Source organism: Gymnogyps californianus, chromosome 1 (genome assembly GCF_018139145.2).
Source record: "Gymnogyps californianus isolate 813 chromosome 1, ASM1813914v2, whole genome shotgun sequence".
Classification (NCBI taxonomy): domain Eukaryota; kingdom Metazoa; phylum Chordata; class Aves; order Accipitriformes; family Cathartidae; genus Gymnogyps; species Gymnogyps californianus.
This window is the reverse complement of record NC_059471.1, coordinates 205,614,888-205,635,808: the sequence shown is the minus strand read 5'-3', so window position 1 is coordinate 205,635,808 and position 20,921 is coordinate 205,614,888. Positions and strand designations below refer to the sequence as shown.

Genomic DNA, 20,921 nt, shown 5'->3' with positions numbered 1-20,921 from the left:
CAGTTCTTTTTGGGAGGTGTATCTGTGCCCTACTTAATTCTGAAACATACTTCATGGAAGGACCTTGCTCTGCGTTTGAGAGACTTTTTGCCCCCTCATACAACGTTCCTGTGAAGAACTGGCTTCCTTCACTCTCTTTGTGATTTTTCAAGTTAAAATGGCGCTTCTGATTAGCTGTGGGGAGGGAGGAAGAGTATTCATCTCAGTACATGCTCTTGGGCCTGCTGAATATAGGATATGTGAGAGCGAGCACACATATATACATGCTATATGTAAATATATACACATTAACATATGTATGTGTGGTATAGAGAACTTGGCTTAATTTGTACATCCAATTTAGGTCTCTCAAGCAGTTCTTCAGTTCTGTCAAATGGAAACTAGGGTCACTGAGCTTCCTAGGATGCAATATTCCAGGTATGTCCCCTGGCAGGCAAGCTAGACCTCATGTGGAATTTTTTATTGAATGCTTTAAAAATTATGGAGAAGAAGAAAGAGTGTCTAAAGACCTACCTCCAATTAAGGTAAACTTTTATGAACCCCTTAACATTGATGCAAATACATAACAAGCATTTAAGCACTTTAGACAAGACAAATATACACACACACACACACACTCACCTCTGCTTGGTGTGTTATGGCACCAAGCATAAAACCGAGTACCCATAGTCTCTTTCCCCATCTGATGATTATCACAGAATAAAAAGAAAAAAAGCCTTGTCCACACAATGCAAAAACACCCATACTGCTCAGAAGAGCAGAGCAGCTTCCCTCAGTCAAGCTGATGATGTTAACAGATCATTATAACTTAAAAAATGATGGAAGAATAAGAACTAGCCTCATTAGGACTTGGTATATTATTAGCAAGATGGGCCACCAATGGTGACTCTGCCCCCTTAATAAACCCCTTCTATTCCACAGATGTAACAATTATCTGAAAGTTTGGCATCTCTAATTAACTAGAATCAAACAGTTATTCCAAATCTCCTTTTAATTGCTGCCTCTAATTCAATAGAAAAAGAGCAACAATTTCAGTGTTTTGGTTGTGGGTTTAGCTTTTTTTTTTTTTTGCTGCCCCCCCCTTTTAGAAGGTTTACAAACCTTGAAATAAATGACAGTGATCTTGAAAGCTGAAGCATACGTTTCTTTCTGGTGTCCTATGGAAGTCACACAAACTGATTTCCTTTAGCATAAGACGTTTTTAGGACACAGCCATCTAAGTGCTCAACTTTGTTTGCAAGTTCCTAGTCCTTACAGAGATACTTTGGTAAGAGGAACATCCCTTTTGACTTAGTACTTTGTATCAGATTTAACTGACCTAAACTGTGCTGACACCTTTGTACACAGAGTCTCACTTTTTGGTGCGATATCAGAACTTCATTCAAAAGGACTCACAATACAAAGTACGCTGTAGCCCACTGTGACCTTTCCAGAAGCTGTTGCAGGAATTACCTCTATTTGTAATTACCCTGTTCTCAAAGGCACTGTTCACAGCTTTGAAATGGAATGACTTCTCCTCACACTTTTCCTTAAATTTACAGACTGAGTGACCGATCTTCATTAAATAGAACAAAATGAGTGAAAAGCAGATTTGACGAAGTTGGCAGGGAAGAGAGGAAGCTGCTGCTCAGATGGCTCATCCTGACTTGTGAGAAATGGGCAGAAGGAACTGACGGTCCAAGTCCGCAGTGCACTAGAGTACACCTCGTCTCAGTTACCTGCAGCAGCTGATGCGGGGCATGGAGGGGAGAACTTTGCCTTCAGCAGCTTTGTTTTAAAATGCAATTCAAAAGCTTGCTGGTCTGAAATGAAACGAAGTATTTATCATATATTGATGATATATATTGTATACATTATATATAGATGATATAAGTAGATGGAGATACATATTCTACATCATTTATTTCTCTTCATATATACAAGCTTGAACACTTCAGCATGCATTGTAGGCGAGTATCTACTTTTGTCTGATTAAGGAAAATACTCGATGCACATGTGTGAAAGGTCATGGAACTAAAATTTTCAGTTACCTATTCATACTGCTTTTCTTGCTTTGTCACCATTTTAGACTAGTATCCAGTTTTCTGTTCTTTTTATACTTGAAAAATACAATTGTGTGACATACATCTCCAGCTTCAAACTTTAACCTGAATGCTCTAAGAACATCTGTACATGCACCCAAAATGCACTGCTAGGCATGGGTGACAAAAGATAAGCTAGCACAGGACCAAGTTACACAACAATTTAAGAGATGCAAGCAGTCTTATTTTCTGACATATATGCACAGTAGTACAGAAACAAAATCTTAGAGTAACCTCATGGAAATTTTCACGTTTGCCCAGTTTAAGAGTTGGTTGACACAAAGGTATTGATTCAAGTGAAATTTACGAGACTCCCAGGAACTCACAATTCTAACAACAACAGGTGTTACCTATTTTAACACTGCTATATTTTGGGAACAAATAAGATTGCTTTTCAGTAATAAAGCTCCTGAATAACTGCATCCTCAGAAATAAGTTCTTTGAATTCATTAGCAGGGAAAGCATAGCACTATCATGTAACACATGACACTTTTTTTTAATTGAGGTAAAAATAACTACGCTGAATTGGAAAAGAGTGTTTGTACCTTTTCACTGTACTGTTATTGGTTTAAGGTTTGGATGGAGTTAGTCTCCCAGATGAGCCTTTTAGACCTGAACAGGCCTGGGTATCAACTTGCTGCTGAACAGCATCAGGCTTTGTGGACTAAGGCAATTTAAGGAATCACTGCAGTTGGACCACTAGAGTACTATTCAATATTAATTCAACATTTTCTCCTTGTACTGAAGCTGGATAAAGAACAGAAAAATCTGCAACTCAGTAAACACTATTTCCTTTGGTGTGCCTTTTCTAATGAACCAACATCACAAGCAGGCGAATGTAAGAGAAGTCTTCATACAGCGCAGAACGACAGTGTAAGAGCAAGAAACAGGGAAGAAACGAGAACCCAAGCTTAGTTTATCTGTGTCGGGTTTATATCTCAGTGTTCCTTTTGAATTTTATAAAGAAATCACTGCTAAAAGATTTTTTTTTAGTCTAAAAATTTCATTTCTGAGATTACCAAAAGCTCTCAACTGCATCAATTAGACAGACAAGTACCTGAATGTTATTGCATGCTTAGGATGTAGCTTTAGCAGTCATGACTTACATTACACTAGTCTTCCACACACAGGTCTAATTCTCAAGGTTTTCTTCTTCTTGAGACACTTAGGGAATAGCTTTCTCAGCTAACTGCCCTATTTTGTCTCAATACAACCAGATTAAAAAACTGGCATAAAAAACATAGTCCTTGAGACTCGGGCCTAAGCTCTACCGAACACTGCACTTTCACTCAGGTGGACTGGAAATTAATTGGTAAAAGAAAACATAAAATAATTATTGAAAAATCAAACTTGATAAAAATAGAAGTTTAAACTGCTGTTTTAATCAATGTTTGTATCAGATTATCATAACTGTACACCAAATATTAAAGGACTGTTCAGGACTAATGCCCTCATCAGTAGGCTCATCTATCAGCATGACCAGAACATGAGAAGATCAACGTTTAGCTGGCACTCAAGTACAGCACGGCTCCAAAGCAGAGGAAATACTAGCATCATAGCACAGAGAAAAACAGTGGTTAGAATATAATACACTAAATTTGCAAAGTCAGTATCCCTGATGATTCTAATAGAAATAGCAACCTAGATATTGTGAAGTTTATCACTGCTTCTGAACACAACATAATTTGCATTTCTAAGAAAAGTCAAATGAGTGATGGGAATCAAAGTTTCCCAAATTTTCCCATCTATGCTGCAAATTCAGTGGGATCTGCACAAAATATCAGTATCGCCTATTATACAGTTTTTAAAGTGCATTTCATCCATTTGAGAAAGTAATAAAATATCAGTCGAATGCGCTGGCTCACAATCAAAGAAAACATTCTCAACAGCGTCACTCACAGCGAAGCACAATCAGTGAAAATTTGTCCTTTCCATTTCCAACTTGTTTACATTCACAGTAAGGTAACAGGCACCGCTCTGCCTAAAGACAAGGTTCTCTGCGTATCTGACCACTAGAAAAAATGAATGAAGTTACACTTGAGGAGCCTGCAAAGTTCTTTTCTCTCTTGATCAGAATTAGTACAGTTTGCATCCTGGTAGGGTCAGGTGGTAGTCTACTATCTCACAACAGTTTATTTTGGCGATGAGCATGGAGAAAACATGGATTTATTTCAATCAATTCAGCATCCTTATTCACATGCAGATATTAGAAAACAGTCATTCTGATCAACGAATACCAGTCCTGTGTTTCTTGGAAGACTTACTCAATTTTCCAGATCTGTAATGTTCGGATCTGTTTCACAGCATTCTACTATTTATGTTTCCATTTCCTACATCATTTCCAATGCCAACTTATTTACTCTGCACATGTATATCTGCTTAAAAATCAACTTTATTTATCACCAAGGAATTCTTTCACAGATGAATAGTTAAATCATCACCCTCTGAAATAATACTTTATTTCTAATACTAGATAGAATTAATATTTCAGTTAAAGTAGTATAGAAATATTCACTATAGTAACAAGGAAGGGAAAATCTGCATGCCAGCAGTACCTGTAATGAAAATGCTGTTTCAGAGTCAATTTGCAGGCATTTGGAGGGCTTGGGGATGACACAACACTGAGTAACACTTGTATGTAACACATGAAGTCAGTTGCCAGTGAATGCAAAAGATCCAGTAATTTGAAAAAAGAAAGTAGCTACCATCTTGAAAGCTATTGGTAGTGACAGTAACAATGCAATTCTTTGCTACCCACAAATATGATACCAGTATCTAGGAAAAGATGCCTACATTTCTGCACATCATGTCATTAACTGGAACACCACTGCAAACGCACAGATGTCAATACCACTGCAGTACAGGCAATACGCCTTAAGCAGATTTTTCCAATCTGCAGAAGAACAAGGGCCGAGAGAGACAACTAAAACTAAACTGGAGATTTCAGCCGAAGTAACAAAGATTTATATGTAACTGAAATCCGGGGGGGCGGAAGCAATAAGCAAAGACTAGTTTCAGTACATCAGAAGGCATGAAAGATTTATTGCTGAAGCAAAAGTCTGAATATGAAGTTGTATGTGGCAGGAATAAAGGTTATAGCATAGGACCACTTGAAACCAAAGCAAGACCTTTGTCAGACTAATGAACAATTTGGGAGCTGAAATTCTCAGAAAAGGTACTCCCCGCTTAAAGAGCAACCGCATCACAATGAATACACCACAGGCAGAGGACAAAAACTTTTTTTTTTTTAAAAAGCAAAGGAAGTAGTATACACTAATACAGCCAGCCAACCCAGACTGTTTATACCTTTGAATACAAAGGGAGTTCTGCTAGCCATTGGTAATCCCGATATTGTTCATAATCTGTCTGCAAGGAATTCCGTGTAAAAATGAGAATCTAGTCCGTCTCAAAAATAAAGGATGCATAAAAATTGCAAAAACTGCCACTTTTGTTAATCTCTTAAAATTCTGAAAGTGATAAAGAAAAAAATGGGTTGAAGATGTAGGCAGTTTAGAAGCAGAATTTCAGAACCAAGAGATACCTGAGCAGAAGTTTGAGGCCGTATCAGCCAAGACCACTGAGCAGGTCTTCAAGAGGAAACAAAGTTCTACTCTTAAGTGTAAAGTCATGTTTGCTAAACCATTTTAAAAGATTTATTTTTTCAGTCTGGACAGGGCCTATGATGCAGGAAGTTGTTTGCTGTCAAGGGGGATGTATTCACTTTACTAAAATCTGACAGATTTAAAAAAAAAAAAATACTTGAACCAGAATGAATGATCAGCATACAGATCACCAGCATACAAATAAGTTTGTGGGGTTTGTTGTGGGGTTTGTTTTTGTTTGGTTTTTTTTAAGTAAACTAAATAGTGGTTTATTCTGGTTTGGGGTTTTTTTTGGTTGTTTTTTTTTGTTTGTTTATTTGTTTTTAAAAAGCTGTATCTGGCAAGGCTGGTTTTGATAAAGCTGGAGCCTTCTGCTAACCCACTTGGAAAGCTGCATGGTTGGTACAAACGACAACCTGCAGCTCTTCTCTTTTACTGTTCTCAACAGCTGGCACAAAGAACAGGAATGGAAGGCTACATAATTGTGTACAGATGTTCATAAAGCCAAAGAGATTATGGGTGGAAGTTTCCAGATAATCCAGAAAACACAAAGGGAGCCGAGACCACATTTCTACTATCAGGAAGGCTCAAATTCTTACATGAACCAATTAATTTTTCAAATCAGAATCTGCTAGAGTAATAACTTACCATGTCACACATGAATCATTTGCTCATGGTGTGAGGGGAAAGCAAGATCCCTGAGGCTGCAGAACTGGTAGTAATCTCTTAGCCACCATTAAAGAAAATAGCAGTAAGACTTAAGGACGTATTAGCCACATCCAAGAGATTCATGTTTCTATTGCTTCTCTAATACGTAATTATGGCTATGTAGGAGTAATGTTTAGCAATTCAAATATTGATTTAATTAATAATTCCTTGACAGACCTATTTTAGAGTTAAACAAATCAGGGCACCCATCTGTTAAATGGCTGGTTTTAGTGCCAGGCATAAGTATGCAGCAACATTTTGAATTGTAACAACCTATAAGCAAAAAATGTTTGCAACAAAAGGGCCTCAGGTAGTTGAATTAGACATTACCTGGAAATCACATTCTTCTATTGCTACAATGAAGCCAAAGTGATCACTAAGTGCATCAAAGGTTCTAAACTGGGTACATAAGGATGTACAACTTTTCAGACAGTTGGGGGGGGGGGGGCAAATCAGAGATACAGAGGGCTTTGGAAATAACAACAGGCCTAGGATCTTAAGTTTTAAGTGCCTAGTTGAAGGACAGGCTGTAGGGCAATTTACTGTTATGTGTAGCTACCTGAAAAAGAAATATCATTCAGATGTGTTTGAACTATACAGTAATATGTTACACAAAGAATTAAGTAAGTTAAATGACAGAGTTTTCGCCATTGCCACATCAGATGCTAGCTAGCCCTGAAATCCTCTTCCCTCAGAACACGGCTTAAGAGAATTCAAGCGTTCCATAGATGGGGAGAGAGAACAGTTAACTTGGATGCCACTTATTTTCTTAATGAAACAACTCTTGCTTCCAAACTGGGAGTCATGAGGAATCTTCCTACTAGACACATTGGCAAGTATCTTTATTGCTGGCACTATCAGCATAGGGAGCAATTCAAATCCAAATGTGTCTCCATGAGTTACAGGTCACTGCTAAAGTCGAGGCCTTTATAGCTTGGTAAGTAACCATGTAAATATTCTTTTGTTTTAATTTTAGTCAGATAACCAAGTTAAGTTGAGGGGGGTGGTGGTTGTTTTGGGGGGTTTTTTTAATGTGAAATGGAACTGTCTTAACTGTGGCTTGAGCAGGGGGAAGAGGCAAGCACAGAAGGGAGTTTGCTTCCTTGCACCAGCTCATCTAGAGAGATGCACACAGTCAGTGGTAGCGCTCCTGGAGCCCACTTCCTCCACCACAGGGGAAGGTTTGCCTCTCTGTTCCATATTAACGTCTGACAGCAGGAGTTTGGGGAGTGCCTTTCATGAGCAACTCTAAGGAATCCTGTGAAGGGAGGACTGATTTTGCATTCTGACTAATCTCGATTTACAAAGAATGCCTCAGCTCTACCTCAGTTTGCTACAGCTCCTCACCCCACAACGGCGTAAGGGCATCCTATGCATTAGTGCAGGTAGAAACATAACCATTTAGAGAGGCAGTTTAACTGAATTATTTTTTGCAGACCCAAAAATAAAACCAATCTGTTATTATGAACCTTTATTAAGTGGCTCACATTTCAGTATAAATCACACTAAAAAGATTTTTAAAAAAGATATTTACACTACAGTGCTGACACATTTAAAATGAAAAAATTGGTATAAATAAGCTCTATGGAAAAGCCTGGAATTGTCAAAAAGAATTCTGGCTCATCTTACAAAAAATATATATGTTAAATGTCAGCTCTACTCTAAAACCTACAACTCAAAATTATTTAAAGACTTCTTTATGTTAAACCTGCAGTGTTTACAGTGCATCTGGCCCTAAGTGCTTTGATACTTCACAGTTATGGACAGGCACTGAGGAATGTTACAAAGCTACATAACTATTTTCTGTAACAGATGCGAAGGCAAGTCACAAACTTGCCTCACAGAATTTATGAATCTTTACATTATTACATCATTAAGTTTAAAAAGGAATTTAAAACCATATATACAAATTTAGCACAAAAAATCATCCTCTCTTTGTCCATGCAGTTTTGGGTATGATGAACTATGTTGTCTTGTATCATCTGGATGTATATGACCTCCAGGGCACAACTTGCCTTGTAAGTCCTTGTTGCCAGGTTCAAACTTAGAATCCATTTCCAACTTAAATGCCGTCAATTCAACGTGGTCCAATCTAGTCTGAACATTCTGGCCCCCGATGTCATTAGGTGCCACTGGCTTTTCAGCAAGATCAACATTCATGGGTTCTTCCTTTATTCGGTGAGATGCAATAGGTTCGTGTTTTATCGGCATAAATTCCTGCTGCAGATACTTTGTCTGCAGAACATCTGAAAATTTGGTGTCTTCGGAGGTATTTTTGCTCATCGTACAAATTCTGCTGTCAGTCTGAAGTCCAATAACCGAAGACTTGGGGTCTGCAGAGGTCCCTGCTTCAACAGTACTTGTATTTTGAGAAAGTTCTTCCTCTGAATGATATAGCTTCAGCCGGATGTGCCAAGCCAAACTGCACACAGCTGAAACTGTTTTGAACTGGTGCACAACATTCCTTGGGATAAAATAAATGTCATTATCGAATAACTGAATTCTGGCATATCGAATGCCTTCCCTTCGCAGTTGATTAAGTTTTGCATCATCAACCCACTGGACACACTGGAGGAAAAAAGGGTGGGGGGGGGGAAAAAAAGGTGAAAACTCCGATTTAGGACTCAGAGGACACCTGATCAACAGTTCATAGCATGCTTACCTGTGAGAGTGGAGGCTCATGCAAATCTAATTGCATTCGCTGAACTACCTCTAAGAAGTCTTCAGCATGAAAACAAATTACATCTTTGGTTATACGAGGCTGCTCAGACCTACAGAAGAGTAAGAATTGCAGTGTCAGAGACTGAAACTAATATGCTACAGAAAATAATAAAGAAAATCTGCAATCAATAAAGCAAATGATAAAAAAAAAAACCCAAAACAACAATTCTAGTATAACCTACATTTTGAAGAAAAAGGTTGACTAAAATGGCTAATTCTCAAACACAACCTCATTAAACTGGTTAAATGAATTAACCACAATTTCTTTACAAGTGGCAGTAAAAGCAGCAATGGAAGGTCAACAAAACTCACTATTTCTAATTTTTATTTTTAATTGACCTCTGTCTGCCTTGATGCTGAAAGACAGATGCCCCAGATACAGTGGACTTACTCTGTCAACACTATAACATGGTACGTGCATCAGGTACCTCAAAGTATGCAGCAGTCTGACTAGTATTATGGCAAACATTGCTTAGTATCTTAGCCTCAAACACCTTATTCAGAGTTAGTAGTAAAGCTGAATCTACATTAAGCTGCCACAATACTAGTAAGCAGCAAATACTGGCATCCTCCACAAAACATCCCTTAAAAATACATTCCTATTTGTGCTCACTACAGAGCTACAGAAGAGAAAAATCTGAATTAGGGTTTGTCTCCATATTCAAACTGTTAGGATAATTCACCTCTTGTCCCACAACATCTCCCCCAAAGAAATGCACACGATTTATATAATTCCTCTGGAGACATTATCTAGAATTAGCTAACAAAAGGCAAACACAGCTACGATCCTTATCACTTTCTGATCTAAAAGCCAAACTCAGTTCTTCAACAGAAACATATAAAACTAAGCTCCATGTGTTTCTTTTTGAGGAACGTTTGGTTTTTAAGAAGTCTTTTTAAAATGTCGTGATACGAAGATTTCATTTATATAGGATAAAGCTCACATTGGAGTGGTTTTGCAAGGCAAATTTATCAGCCAGAAAGAGCCTGGTTGATGACTTTCTTCCTTCATCCTCTGCAGAGTCCTCTCAGGAGTGCAACACCTTCCCCCGCAGCTGGCTGCTGTGCAGTAACAGCACGCAGGCTGCGCGTCCAGGCGCTGCTGAAAGGAACCCTGAACAACCAGGTGTCCTCCTGCCTCCCTCGCACCCGCAGGGCCCGGCTGGCTCCTGCCACCCCACCGGGCAAGCCTTCCCCCGCGCCCTGCGCCCTGCTCCTGCCACCTCCACCCCTGTGTCAAACGGGGCCACAAGTCCAGATGTACTGGGGCCTGGGGAGGAGCTGATGCAGGAAAACACTTTGGTACATTTCAGAATTTATTTAATGGATGTTCAAGCACTCTTTTTTAAAAAGCAAGATGATAATCAATTTTTTTTTTTTTAGAGATCTATATACGGTGTTATTAACATTCTAAGAAGCAGGCAATGATGTACAGTTTATTGGGCTTTTTAAACTGATGAGACATGTTTATTTTATTTAGGTCATGACCTCAATAAAGCAAAAAATAACCAGTCTGAGGCTATTTTCGGGGGGAAAAAAATCCCAGATCAACTACTGAAAGTACGCTAGGGAGAATTTTCAGACCACATATTTTACTTTCAATTTGACAAGGATTAAAATGTCTCTCTATTTTGGTCTACATATTCCTGAAGAGGATTTAAGCACTGAAAGCAAAAAGCTTACAGAAACATCTCTAATCAGTGGCATAAAAAAAAAAAATTAGCTACATTAATCTACTTTTTATAATGCAGATATGTTGGGTTTTTTTAAATGTGTCTGCATCTGGAGTTAACAATATTTGTAAGTGAAGTTAAGAATTAAAATAAATACAAAGAATATTTGCATACTAGAAGAACTTCAAGTCAAAGCAATGTTTTCACAGCACTGTCTACTGTTTTACACATTATACAGGACAAAGTATAATGATTTTTTTAAATCATTCCTTTTCTCAGTCCCTATATATATGTGCAACAGTATGTGTTACCAACTCTGTGCTGCAATTCTATCACAAAACATGACATTCCTTTTGCAAACACAACAGAGAAAAATTATTGCCAGATAATTTTTAATTCTGAATTTGCAGATTTGATATTTAGCACAACTTTGAGATTGTATTTTGTAAAACCTAAAGTTTAGAGGGTGCCACCCCCTCCAAGCAAAATAGTAGCAGAATAGTTCAAGTTAGATGTCCAAAAAGACATTAAATCCAAACAGAACGATAAGATGACTTCAGAAAAATCCATTTAAGTCCCTACTAGAGCACCACTAAAACTATTTTTGGCAGTAATTTTTTTCCTTAACCTCATTCTTCAAAAGGGCTGGACTCTTTTTGCTCTAACTTTTCAAAACAGATTCAAGACTACAGGTTTTACCATGAATATTTCTGACCTAATGCATAAAGTCTGGCAATATATAACGAATTCCTATGATCATACAGAGAAGCACTAACAGCTTCACACTCTGGAACACAAACTTGAAAGCTGCTTGCTGAAGCACAGGACAGAGGGGTTTAATTTTGCCAACAACAATGCCATGTAGTGTCTTCTGCTTTTCCTGTAAAAACCCACCCAAATTTCCCACATAAAAATCTCCAGAGTTTCCATAATTTAAAATTTCACTGGCATTTCATAAGTTCTAAAGCACACTTGGTATCACCTACAAAAATGGCATTAAGTAATCAGCCTGATCAGAACACCAGTGTTTATCAGGCTTCAATACAGTGCAGTCTTTAAAATGTTTGCTAGCAATAGCCAGAGATCTTCTACAATTTGTAAATATTCACAAAAATAAAAAAAGATCATAATCCAGTAATTTTACAAAACATCTCAAATCAAGAGCCTATCATATTTGGGAAAGCAAAAATTATTGTTTTGTTCTTCCAAATGCTATTTTTTGTTTCCAGTTCTGTCCTCTATCCCCAAAAACTGCTTTCTGCCTTTCAACAGTTCTGTTCCTGTCTTTTCTGAAAGACACCAGTTATCCTACTGTCCTGGTTTCGGCTAGGGTAGAGTTAATTTTCTTCCTAGTAGCTGGTATAGTGCTGTGTTTTGGATTTAGTAGGAAAATAATGTTGATAACACACTGATGTTTTTAGTTGTTGCTAAGTAGTGTTTATACTAAGTCAAGGATTTTTCAGCTTCTCATGCCCAGCCAGCAAGAAGGCTGGAGGGGCACAGGAAGCTGGGAGGGGACACAGCCAGGACAGCTGACCCAAACTGGCCAAAGAGCTATTCCATATCATATGACATCATGCCCAGTATATAAACTGGGGGAGTTGGCTGGGAGGGGTGGATCGCGGCTCAGGAACTAACTGGGCATCGGTCGGCGAGTGGTGAGCAATTGCATTGTGCATCACTTGCTTTGTATAGTCTAATTCTTTTAGTATTACTATTGTCATATTATTATTATCGTCATTATCATTATTTTTCATTCCTTTCTGTCCTATTAAACTGTCTTTATCTCAACCCACGAGGTGTATTTTTTTTTTTTTCCCCCCAATTCTCTCCCCCATCCCACTGGGTGGGGGAGTGAGCAAGCGGCTGCGTGGTGCTTAGTTGCTGGCTGGGGTTACAACACCTACCTAACGTTAACATTGATGCCTATCAACCACTAAATAAATCCCACTTTCTTTAAATCTACAGCAACTTCTTGATTACAAAGCTTTTTTTGGACACCCAAGTCACTTTTGTACTAACTAAACAGAAACTAACAACTCAGTTCAGCAAATCTAGGAATTGCTTTATTTTCTCCTCACAGAAAACATGAATTTTATATATGGTATCTCATCATTAACACATGTGCATTTTTACTGCCATAGTGCCCTAATCACCCCTGGAATATCTCCAGCTTTCAGTTTTGTTCAACTACTCAAGCAGATTTAAAAAAAAAAAAAAAAAAAAAAACCAAAAAAAACCACCACAAAACAAAACCAAGAAAAACCCCCACACACCCAGATCTTTCAAAACTTCCATGCATGTTGTTTCTTTTAAAATAAATTTACTCACAGATTACAAATTACGGTAAAGCTAATATCTGAAATTATTTTAATGTGTTACATTAGTTAATGATGCTTCATTATTATAAGCCCTGATTAGTTCTCTTCATGTAAGTACAGTGAAGTAGATTTTCAAAATTATACAAAAAAGTGGAAAGGGAAAGAAGAAATTATCATTGAGGTCAAATCAAGCTTGAAATACATAATTTTTACCGTGTTGATTGTGTTATGTATTTTCCTTCTCTACATATGTTAGTCCCAAATTTTTTATTCTGCATTAAAAGATACATTTTCAGTCCTTACACTGAAGTGAAATGCTGATAGTTACTTCTTTTTTTCCCAAACTGAAGTATTTTCGTGGGTTTTGGGGCAGTTTTGCCTAATTTTGCCTATTTTCAGATTACTTTTTAATCTACACAATTGTTATTTTGACTAATTCCATTCATTTTTTCAAGTTTAAAAGGAGTTTTAATGGAAGTTGAATAGACACCTTTTTCCACAAGTTCCAATGTATGAGAGAAGATGATGGTTTAGATCTGAAGAGCAAGAAAACTAATTTTTAGAATGTAAATGAACACATAATGATTTCCAAGGGAGGAGGATCTTATTACGGAGGTATAGGATGAGAACAGGAAGTTCCCACAGGCATTTAAATCACTATCAATTTAAATTCTTATTAATTTCCACAGGCACGCAAGTTTGGGGAGTGGGGTTTGTTTTGTTTGGTTTTTTTTTTTTTACTTTCTTTGATAAAGCTTTGAGTCTCATATGTACAAAGTGTAATTTAAAATAATCAGATCTACACAGTATCTCAGCCCTTGCCCTGCTACCACTGCTCAGTCTTAATTCACTCCAGCTTCTCACAATCAGAGCAAGCAGGGAGTTTAAGGCTCCAGCTATCATCAACCTGAAGAGGAAGTAAACTGCAAAACCTCAGAGCCCAAAATACAAACACATTAACATCTGAACAATCCAGTTCTTCCCCAACAGCAATTATTCAACTTTCTATCTCAATCAACTCATGCACTGTAACACAAGTTTGCATCATTTCATCCAAAGGGAATTCACTCGTGTAATTTCTAGACAGATACAAAGAGCAAAAGGTGGTTTTAGTGTTTATGTATGCAAAGGTAACCTCCAAAACTAAGGTCATTCTCCCAAACCAAGGTCTGAAGATTCTGAAAAATGCTTCTTAGATCTGGGCCAGGAAGCCCATATGATTATGGGCTTTTTATTCGGCTAAAATGTAAACACCTTCAAATGAGATACACTGATTTCCTGAATCATGGGAATGCCAAAGACAGACACCAAAGAATATCTCACAACCTCCAACAGGATTCTTCCTACGTGATCTACCATAAATAAATCAGGGTTATAACAGCCATGATTTTGAAGCAGAAGCATAAAAATTCTGCTCATCTCCAGCCAACACAAAGAATTGCCAAAAGGGTCTTCATGTGCACCTCTGAGGCAGAAACTCGGGTCAGTCCATATGCACTATTTAAAGCAAAACGTAGTGTGAAGTGTTTTTACATCTAACATTAACTCAGTTACGGCAACTCAATTATAGCTATTAAACTGTCATTGCAAGGCACCTTTCTAATTTCAACCACACAGCAAGACTGTATGCAATCTAGCAGAGGGCAGACAAACACATCTAGTGCACTGGGGGCGGGGGGGGAAAGTCCAGTATCTAAGTCTTCATTAAATCTCTAATACTAGATTAACCTATTCTGTGCTCCTTCTACCAATTATAAATGGAAATTCAGGCAAATATTTTTCAAACACCTAGGTGAATAAGTCAATCAACACATACCACTCTCCACAGTGCACAGCCTTCAATACTCCCACAGCAGCTGTAGTCTGTCGTTCAAAACCTTGTCCTATGTGATCTGCATGGGCTCGTGTCCGGTCTTCAAATAGCATTTCACGGGGTTCACTGGTTCGAGGTAGGTACTGCAAGTTTTTTATTTCATTGGTAGTTCTGTATAAGAAAAAACAATATTAGTAATACAGAAACTTCTCTTAATTACCTAATTTCCACTACAGCCAATAGGATTGGTTTTCTCCCTTCAGTGAGAACATACAGTCAAATGAGAAAAACAGTAACACTTAGGACAAATTAAAAATGTAATGAGCTATGCAAAAAATCAGAACACCTATGCAATAAAAAAAAATTTAAAATAAAAAAAAAAAACCACAACACCACAGTGTCAGGGCCCTGAGTGCACGAAAAGGCCCTAATGACTGAGCAGCCTCACCCGCAGTCTCTATCCACAAACCCAGACAAAGAGCCCAGGAGCTCTATTTAAGCTCAGGCCTGGGCCTTCAGTCCTGGCCTGAGCAATGCTGCAGGAGCACTGGTCTTCACCTCAGCCAGAGGTGTGCTGGGCCACAGACTTGCTTCCCAGCTTGACCTCAGGATGGCTTTGTCACAATGGACCTGCCTAGCAATCACTGCACCTTATCCTCACTGGCAGACTGACTTCCTGGCTTGACCTCAGATCTGCCCCATCCCCACAGACGTGCCTGACACACTGAGTCTGGGCTGAATCTGGTCCCCAAACCCCAGGTCTGCCCTACCTGCCTCCCTCAGGCACTGCGAGACCTGGGCCCGACCACGATCAGTCCCTGGCAGGGAACTGCCAGCCTCTGCTGCTTCCTACCTATTAGATATACATTTCAATTGTCCCTGAAGTCATTCTTCACCATTCATGTTTCAACCAAACTACTGGGAAATGTGTACGTGTATTTAGTTCATGTTGTAGAACTGGGAACGAGAAGCAGCAAAAGATTATTTCTTCAGGGTTTAATGAAAGTGAAGGAAACACTGCAGAGCGGGAACTGAGCCACAAGATCATTTTCTTGGCCACCTGGAGCCAGCAGTGTGTGCCACATTTTTCCAAGAGCTGTTTATAATCATAACATAGGTTGGAAGGGACATCCGAAGACTGTGCAGTTCAACTTCCCCCACTCAACTAGAGCGGGTTGCTCAGGACTGTGTCCAGTCAAGTTTTGAGCAACTCCAAACACAGAGACACTACAAGCTCTCTGGGCAACCTGTCCTAGTGTTCAATAATCCATACAGGAAGCTTTTTTTTCCTCCTTATTTTAAATGGAAATGCTTGTAATTCAGTTTGTGCCCACTACCTCTGGTCATGTCACTGGGCACTGCTGAAAAAAGTCCTTCTTACAACCTCCCACCAGATGCTTATACACTTTGATATGATCCCACTGAGTCTTCTTTTCTCATGGGTAAATCCCAGTTCTCCCATGCCTGCCTTTCATGTCGCCAGACTTGCTCCAGTATGCCCACGTCTGTCTTGGACTGGCAAGAACAGAACTGGACACGATACTCCAGATGTGTCTCACCAGTGATGAGCAGAGGGGAAGAATCATCTTCCTAATCCTGTCCAGGAGGCTGCTGGCCTACTTTGCCACAAAGGCACACTGATGGCTTATGGTCAACCTGTCATCCACCAGGACCCCCAAGTCCTCCTCTGTCGGGCTGCTGTCCAGCCACTTGGGCCCCAGCCTGTACTGGCGCACGGGGTTATTCCTCCCAGGTGCAGGGCTTTGCACATCCCTATGTTGACTTCATGAGTCCACTGAGTTGGCCCATTTCTACAACCTCTCAAGGTCCCTCTCGCTGGCAGCGCAACCCTGTGGTGCGCCAACCACTCCTTCCAGTTTTGTGTCACCTGCAAACTTGCTGAGGGTGTGCTCTGCCCCATGATGCCGGCCATTAATGAAGGTGTTGAACAGTACTGGCACAAGGTAACCAACGTCTGGGTTACTCCAGTAGCAACTGTCCTCCAGCTGGACTTTGTGCTGCTGATCACAACCCTTTCAGCACAGCAGTTAAGCCAGTTCTTGAATCACTTCACTGTCCTTCAGTCTAGTTTGTCCTTCATTAATTTGTCTATTAGGATGTTACAGGAGACAGGTTTCCAGTGTGGAAAGCCTTGCTAAATTCAAGATAAACAACACCCTGGCACTCCTCTCAGCCTGTGAGCCAGTCATTTTGTTGTAGAAAGCTATCAGGTGGATAAGGCATGATTTCTCCTATGTAAATCAATACTAGCTACTCCCAACGATCATCTTGTCCCTCACATTTGAAACGGCGTCCTTCCCAGGATGAGGGTGAGGCTGACTGGCCTGCAGTTCCCCAGGTCCCGCTTCTTACCCTTCTAAATGATTGGAGCAACATTTGCTTTCCTCCAGTCCTCAGGAACCTCTGCCGATTGCCGTGACCTTTCAAAGACAATCAAGAGTGGCCTTGCAATGATATTGGCCAGCTCCCACAGCACTTGTGGGTACATCCCATCAGGTCCCAGGGGCCTGTGTCTGTCTAATCTGTATGTCTAATATGTTCCTTAACATGTCCTAATATGTTCCTGATTCTCATCCACTGAAGGAACTAGTCCTTGCTCCAGACATTCCTACTGTCTCCAGGACCTGGCATTCCTGAAGGTAAAGATGAGGGCAACAAAGCATTGAGTATCTTGGCCTTTTCTGTGTCCTTTGTCTCCAGGCCCTTTGCCCCATTCAGCAGACACCTTACATTTTCCCTAGTCTTTCTTTTGCTGTCCATGTGCCTGCAGAAGTCCTTGTTGCCCTTAACACCCCTTGCCAAATTCAACTCCAGATGGTCTTTAGCTTTAACTGCATCCCCTTAATGGCTGGACAGTGTCTCTATACTCCTCCTGAGGCACCAGACCCTGCTTCCACTTCTTGTATGCTCCCTTTTTATGTTTGAATTTTGAACAAGAGAACTCCAAAGACATAATTTCTCATGACACATAATATTCAAGTTCTGCAGAGGACATCCCTACTCTTAAGCTGGTACTTATACCTAGTACCACAGCAAAGCTTAAAGATGTCATTTAATGTTGGAGGTGTTACCTTTCAGATGAGAGAGCAGCCCTTGTCCCTTGAGGTCTTTAAACATCCACTCACATTTAACAACAGGGGTATTAATTCTAGTCTCATGGCATACATCAGTAGTTGTATGCCTGTTCACATTTCCCTGCAGTTTTCACCTTAAACTCCTACTAAAGCCCCAAAAAGGATCAGCACCTTACTTGGCCAGATAGTAAACAATTTTTAAAAAATCCACATCCTTACAAAACAAAGCAACTTAAAAGTATATTTTGAGATGAAGATTTACAGAAATTTATACTAAGATATAGTATCAACCAGTAAAAGGTTTGGGATAAAATGAATTTGTAGAGAAATAATACTAACCAGACATTTATCAAGCAAAGTAATTCAACATACCTCTTTCTTTTGAAAGGTGACTTTGGCATGTCAGCCACAGGGATCATCTGTTCTCCTGGACGTACCCACATAATGGGACCATCATCACTGTCTTTACGACTCTCTAATTTTAAACTAGAAAGTGTTCCCCATGGCAGTGTACACTAATGGGAAATACAAGCCACAATTTTGAAGTGAGTTACTTTAAAAACTTTTTAAAAGCAGCCTTTATCTGTCACAATGAAAACATTTATTAGACCACTCAATTATTTAAGCAAGTATCACATACTCTCACTTTATTGTAAGAGTACTAGACAGTATATTGTCCCCCTTCTCCCAACCCATTCCCTTCTGTCCTTACTTTTAAGAAGGGTGATTCTTCCAACATATCAAGGAATTCAGGGAAGTAATCCCCCACTTCCTCATCAACTGCTCCAACCAGGCTGATCTGTCTCATTGGGCCAGCTCTATACGTACCATGAGAGTATGTTCTTTTTACCTACAAGTAGAATATGACAGCAAAAGTTATACCAAGTCCACTACTGCTCAAAGTCTACATTCAATAAACACCTTTAATTTCTATGCTTATGTCTTCTGATTGATATTAGTCATACAGTCTTCAGTATACTTAAGATTATTAAGTCAATTACTATGAACTCATCACCAAAGACAGAAGTTCTTACTAAAGATACATGACAACTTGTATTTTATTTATTTTAAAGTCTGAAGGTAAGACTGAGTAACTATTTATTGCCTTTCAAGAAAATAACATTCTAAAGTAGTAACTGTGAAAACGTATTAATGTATGTTCCGCTCAATAACTAGTAAATAAGGATTCTTACCTGGATTACTCAAGTCTAGCTAAATTTTTACCTTTTTCCTGTAACAGTTAGGCAGAACCCTGAGTTACAACTAATTAAACTCTCAACATTTTCTCTGCTAATCATCCTCTCCAGTATGGCCTCTGTGTGAGCACATTAACTGGAGCTAATTATCACAGTGAAGACAAGGCTCATGAAGAGTTAGTACAGGAAGAGAGATAATGACAGCTATTCCTTCATTTTTGCTGTGCTAACACATCTTGTGCTCCCTTAAAACTTCAAGGGCTGTAACATTCACCTCATGAAAAATCTTTTATTTTGAACTTGAACAGAAACACATATTGTTATAAGGTTTTTTAAAATAATCTGATCTGTCATGTTACATCAACAAAATATTTAGGCATGAGATTGATGAGGAATCACTTCCCCTTAAGCTTCCGATCTCCTATTTAACAGGCTGAAAGACACAGTGGTATTATTAGATGAAGTATGACCAGATCAGAACAGAGGGAAGAGCAGATGGATTACTGCACAAACCAAGTAAGGCTCTTGCACTGTGTCTCTAGGCATTCTGCATCCAAAGCAAAAAAAGAAAAAAGGTGCAAGGAAAACAGTTAATGAAGTACTGCTTAGCTATGATCCTCACCCAAACAGACCATTAAAATTTCTAGTAATTATGGCAGAGCAGAGGAGAATTAGCAGGAGTTCCTGAAAATAGGACTAAATCATACAACATGGAACAATACTGTGCCCCTCTGAGAAGCTACACTGATGTAAACAGATGCATTCCAGAAATGCAGAACCAAATACTCTTCTTCAGATCATCTCAGTCATCATACACACCCAGGAAATGGAGGACTGACTAAAACTAAGATTTTACAAAATGTCTGAGCTAATGTAATGGCAAGCCATCACAGCCATACTGAAAAGAGCAGTACTGCTAGACAGTAGTATTCCCCTATTCCCCAAATCCTTAGTCATACATTCCTGTAGCTTTTTTGCACGGACAGCTGGTGATTTTATGATAAAACATGAGAAAACATTCATTTCTGCTGAATCTGCATCAGCTCAGTCCTCAGCTGTATCTGCGCTGGCACAAAGCATCAGGAGCTCACACAACAAAAGCACTAGGACAAGGAAGGGACGCTCACTTGTCATTATTGGCTTACTGGATAAACCAATTCCAAAGTACCCTAAAACCACTTTCTGAAGCTACAGATAGTCATAAATCTGTTGCTCACAGTTTATTAATAAACCTAACATGCAAAAGGATGTTTCTTCCACTGGCATAAGTAGCTTAGTATTCCACCATTTCAGGCCAGGATATTAAGTTGCTGTTTTCATCCACACCCCTGATTAAAGGGAACCATTTTTCTGCCTTTTTCCTTGCTTCCTTCTGCTACCACTACCATTCTCCCAAGTAACAAGCGATAGGACAAGAGGAAGTGGCCTCAAGTTGCACCAGGGGAGGTTTAGATAGGATATTAGGAAAAATTTCTTCACCGGAAGGGTTGTCAAGTATTGTAACAGGCTGCCCAGGGAAGTGGTTGAGTCACCATCCCTGGAGGTATTTAAAAGACATGTAGACATGGCACTTCGGGACATGGTTTAATGGTGGACTTGGCAGTGTTAGGTTAATGGTTGGACTTGATGATCTGAAAGGTCTTTTCCAACCTAAATGATTCTATGATTCACATAGCATATGATAAACTAGTTGTGGAACTACTCCAACTGA

At 39.2% G+C, this 20,921-nt stretch overlaps 1 protein-coding gene across 2 annotated transcripts in view; it reads right to left on the bottom strand.

The window, feature by feature from the left end:
- Window positions 1–7,847: 7,847 nt before the first annotated feature.
- Window positions 7,848–20,921, bottom strand: part of RSBN1L (round spermatid basic protein 1 like) — a 54,665-nt gene continuing 41,591 nt past the window's right edge. For both annotated transcript variants that reach the window (XM_050906055.1, XM_050906063.1), the window contains 5 exons: window positions 18,727–18,864; window positions 18,387–18,529; window positions 14,923–15,090; window positions 9,054–9,162; window positions 7,848–8,959 (listed from right to left, as the gene is read on the bottom strand). In XM_050906055.1, coding sequence (XP_050762012.1) covers window positions 8,303–8,959; window positions 9,054–9,162; window positions 14,923–15,090; window positions 18,387–18,529; window positions 18,727–18,864 — 1,215 coding nt within the window. In that variant the 3' untranslated portion in view covers window positions 7,848–8,302. The remainder of the gene's footprint in view (window positions 8,960–9,053; window positions 9,163–14,922; window positions 15,091–18,386; window positions 18,530–18,726; window positions 18,865–20,921) is intronic.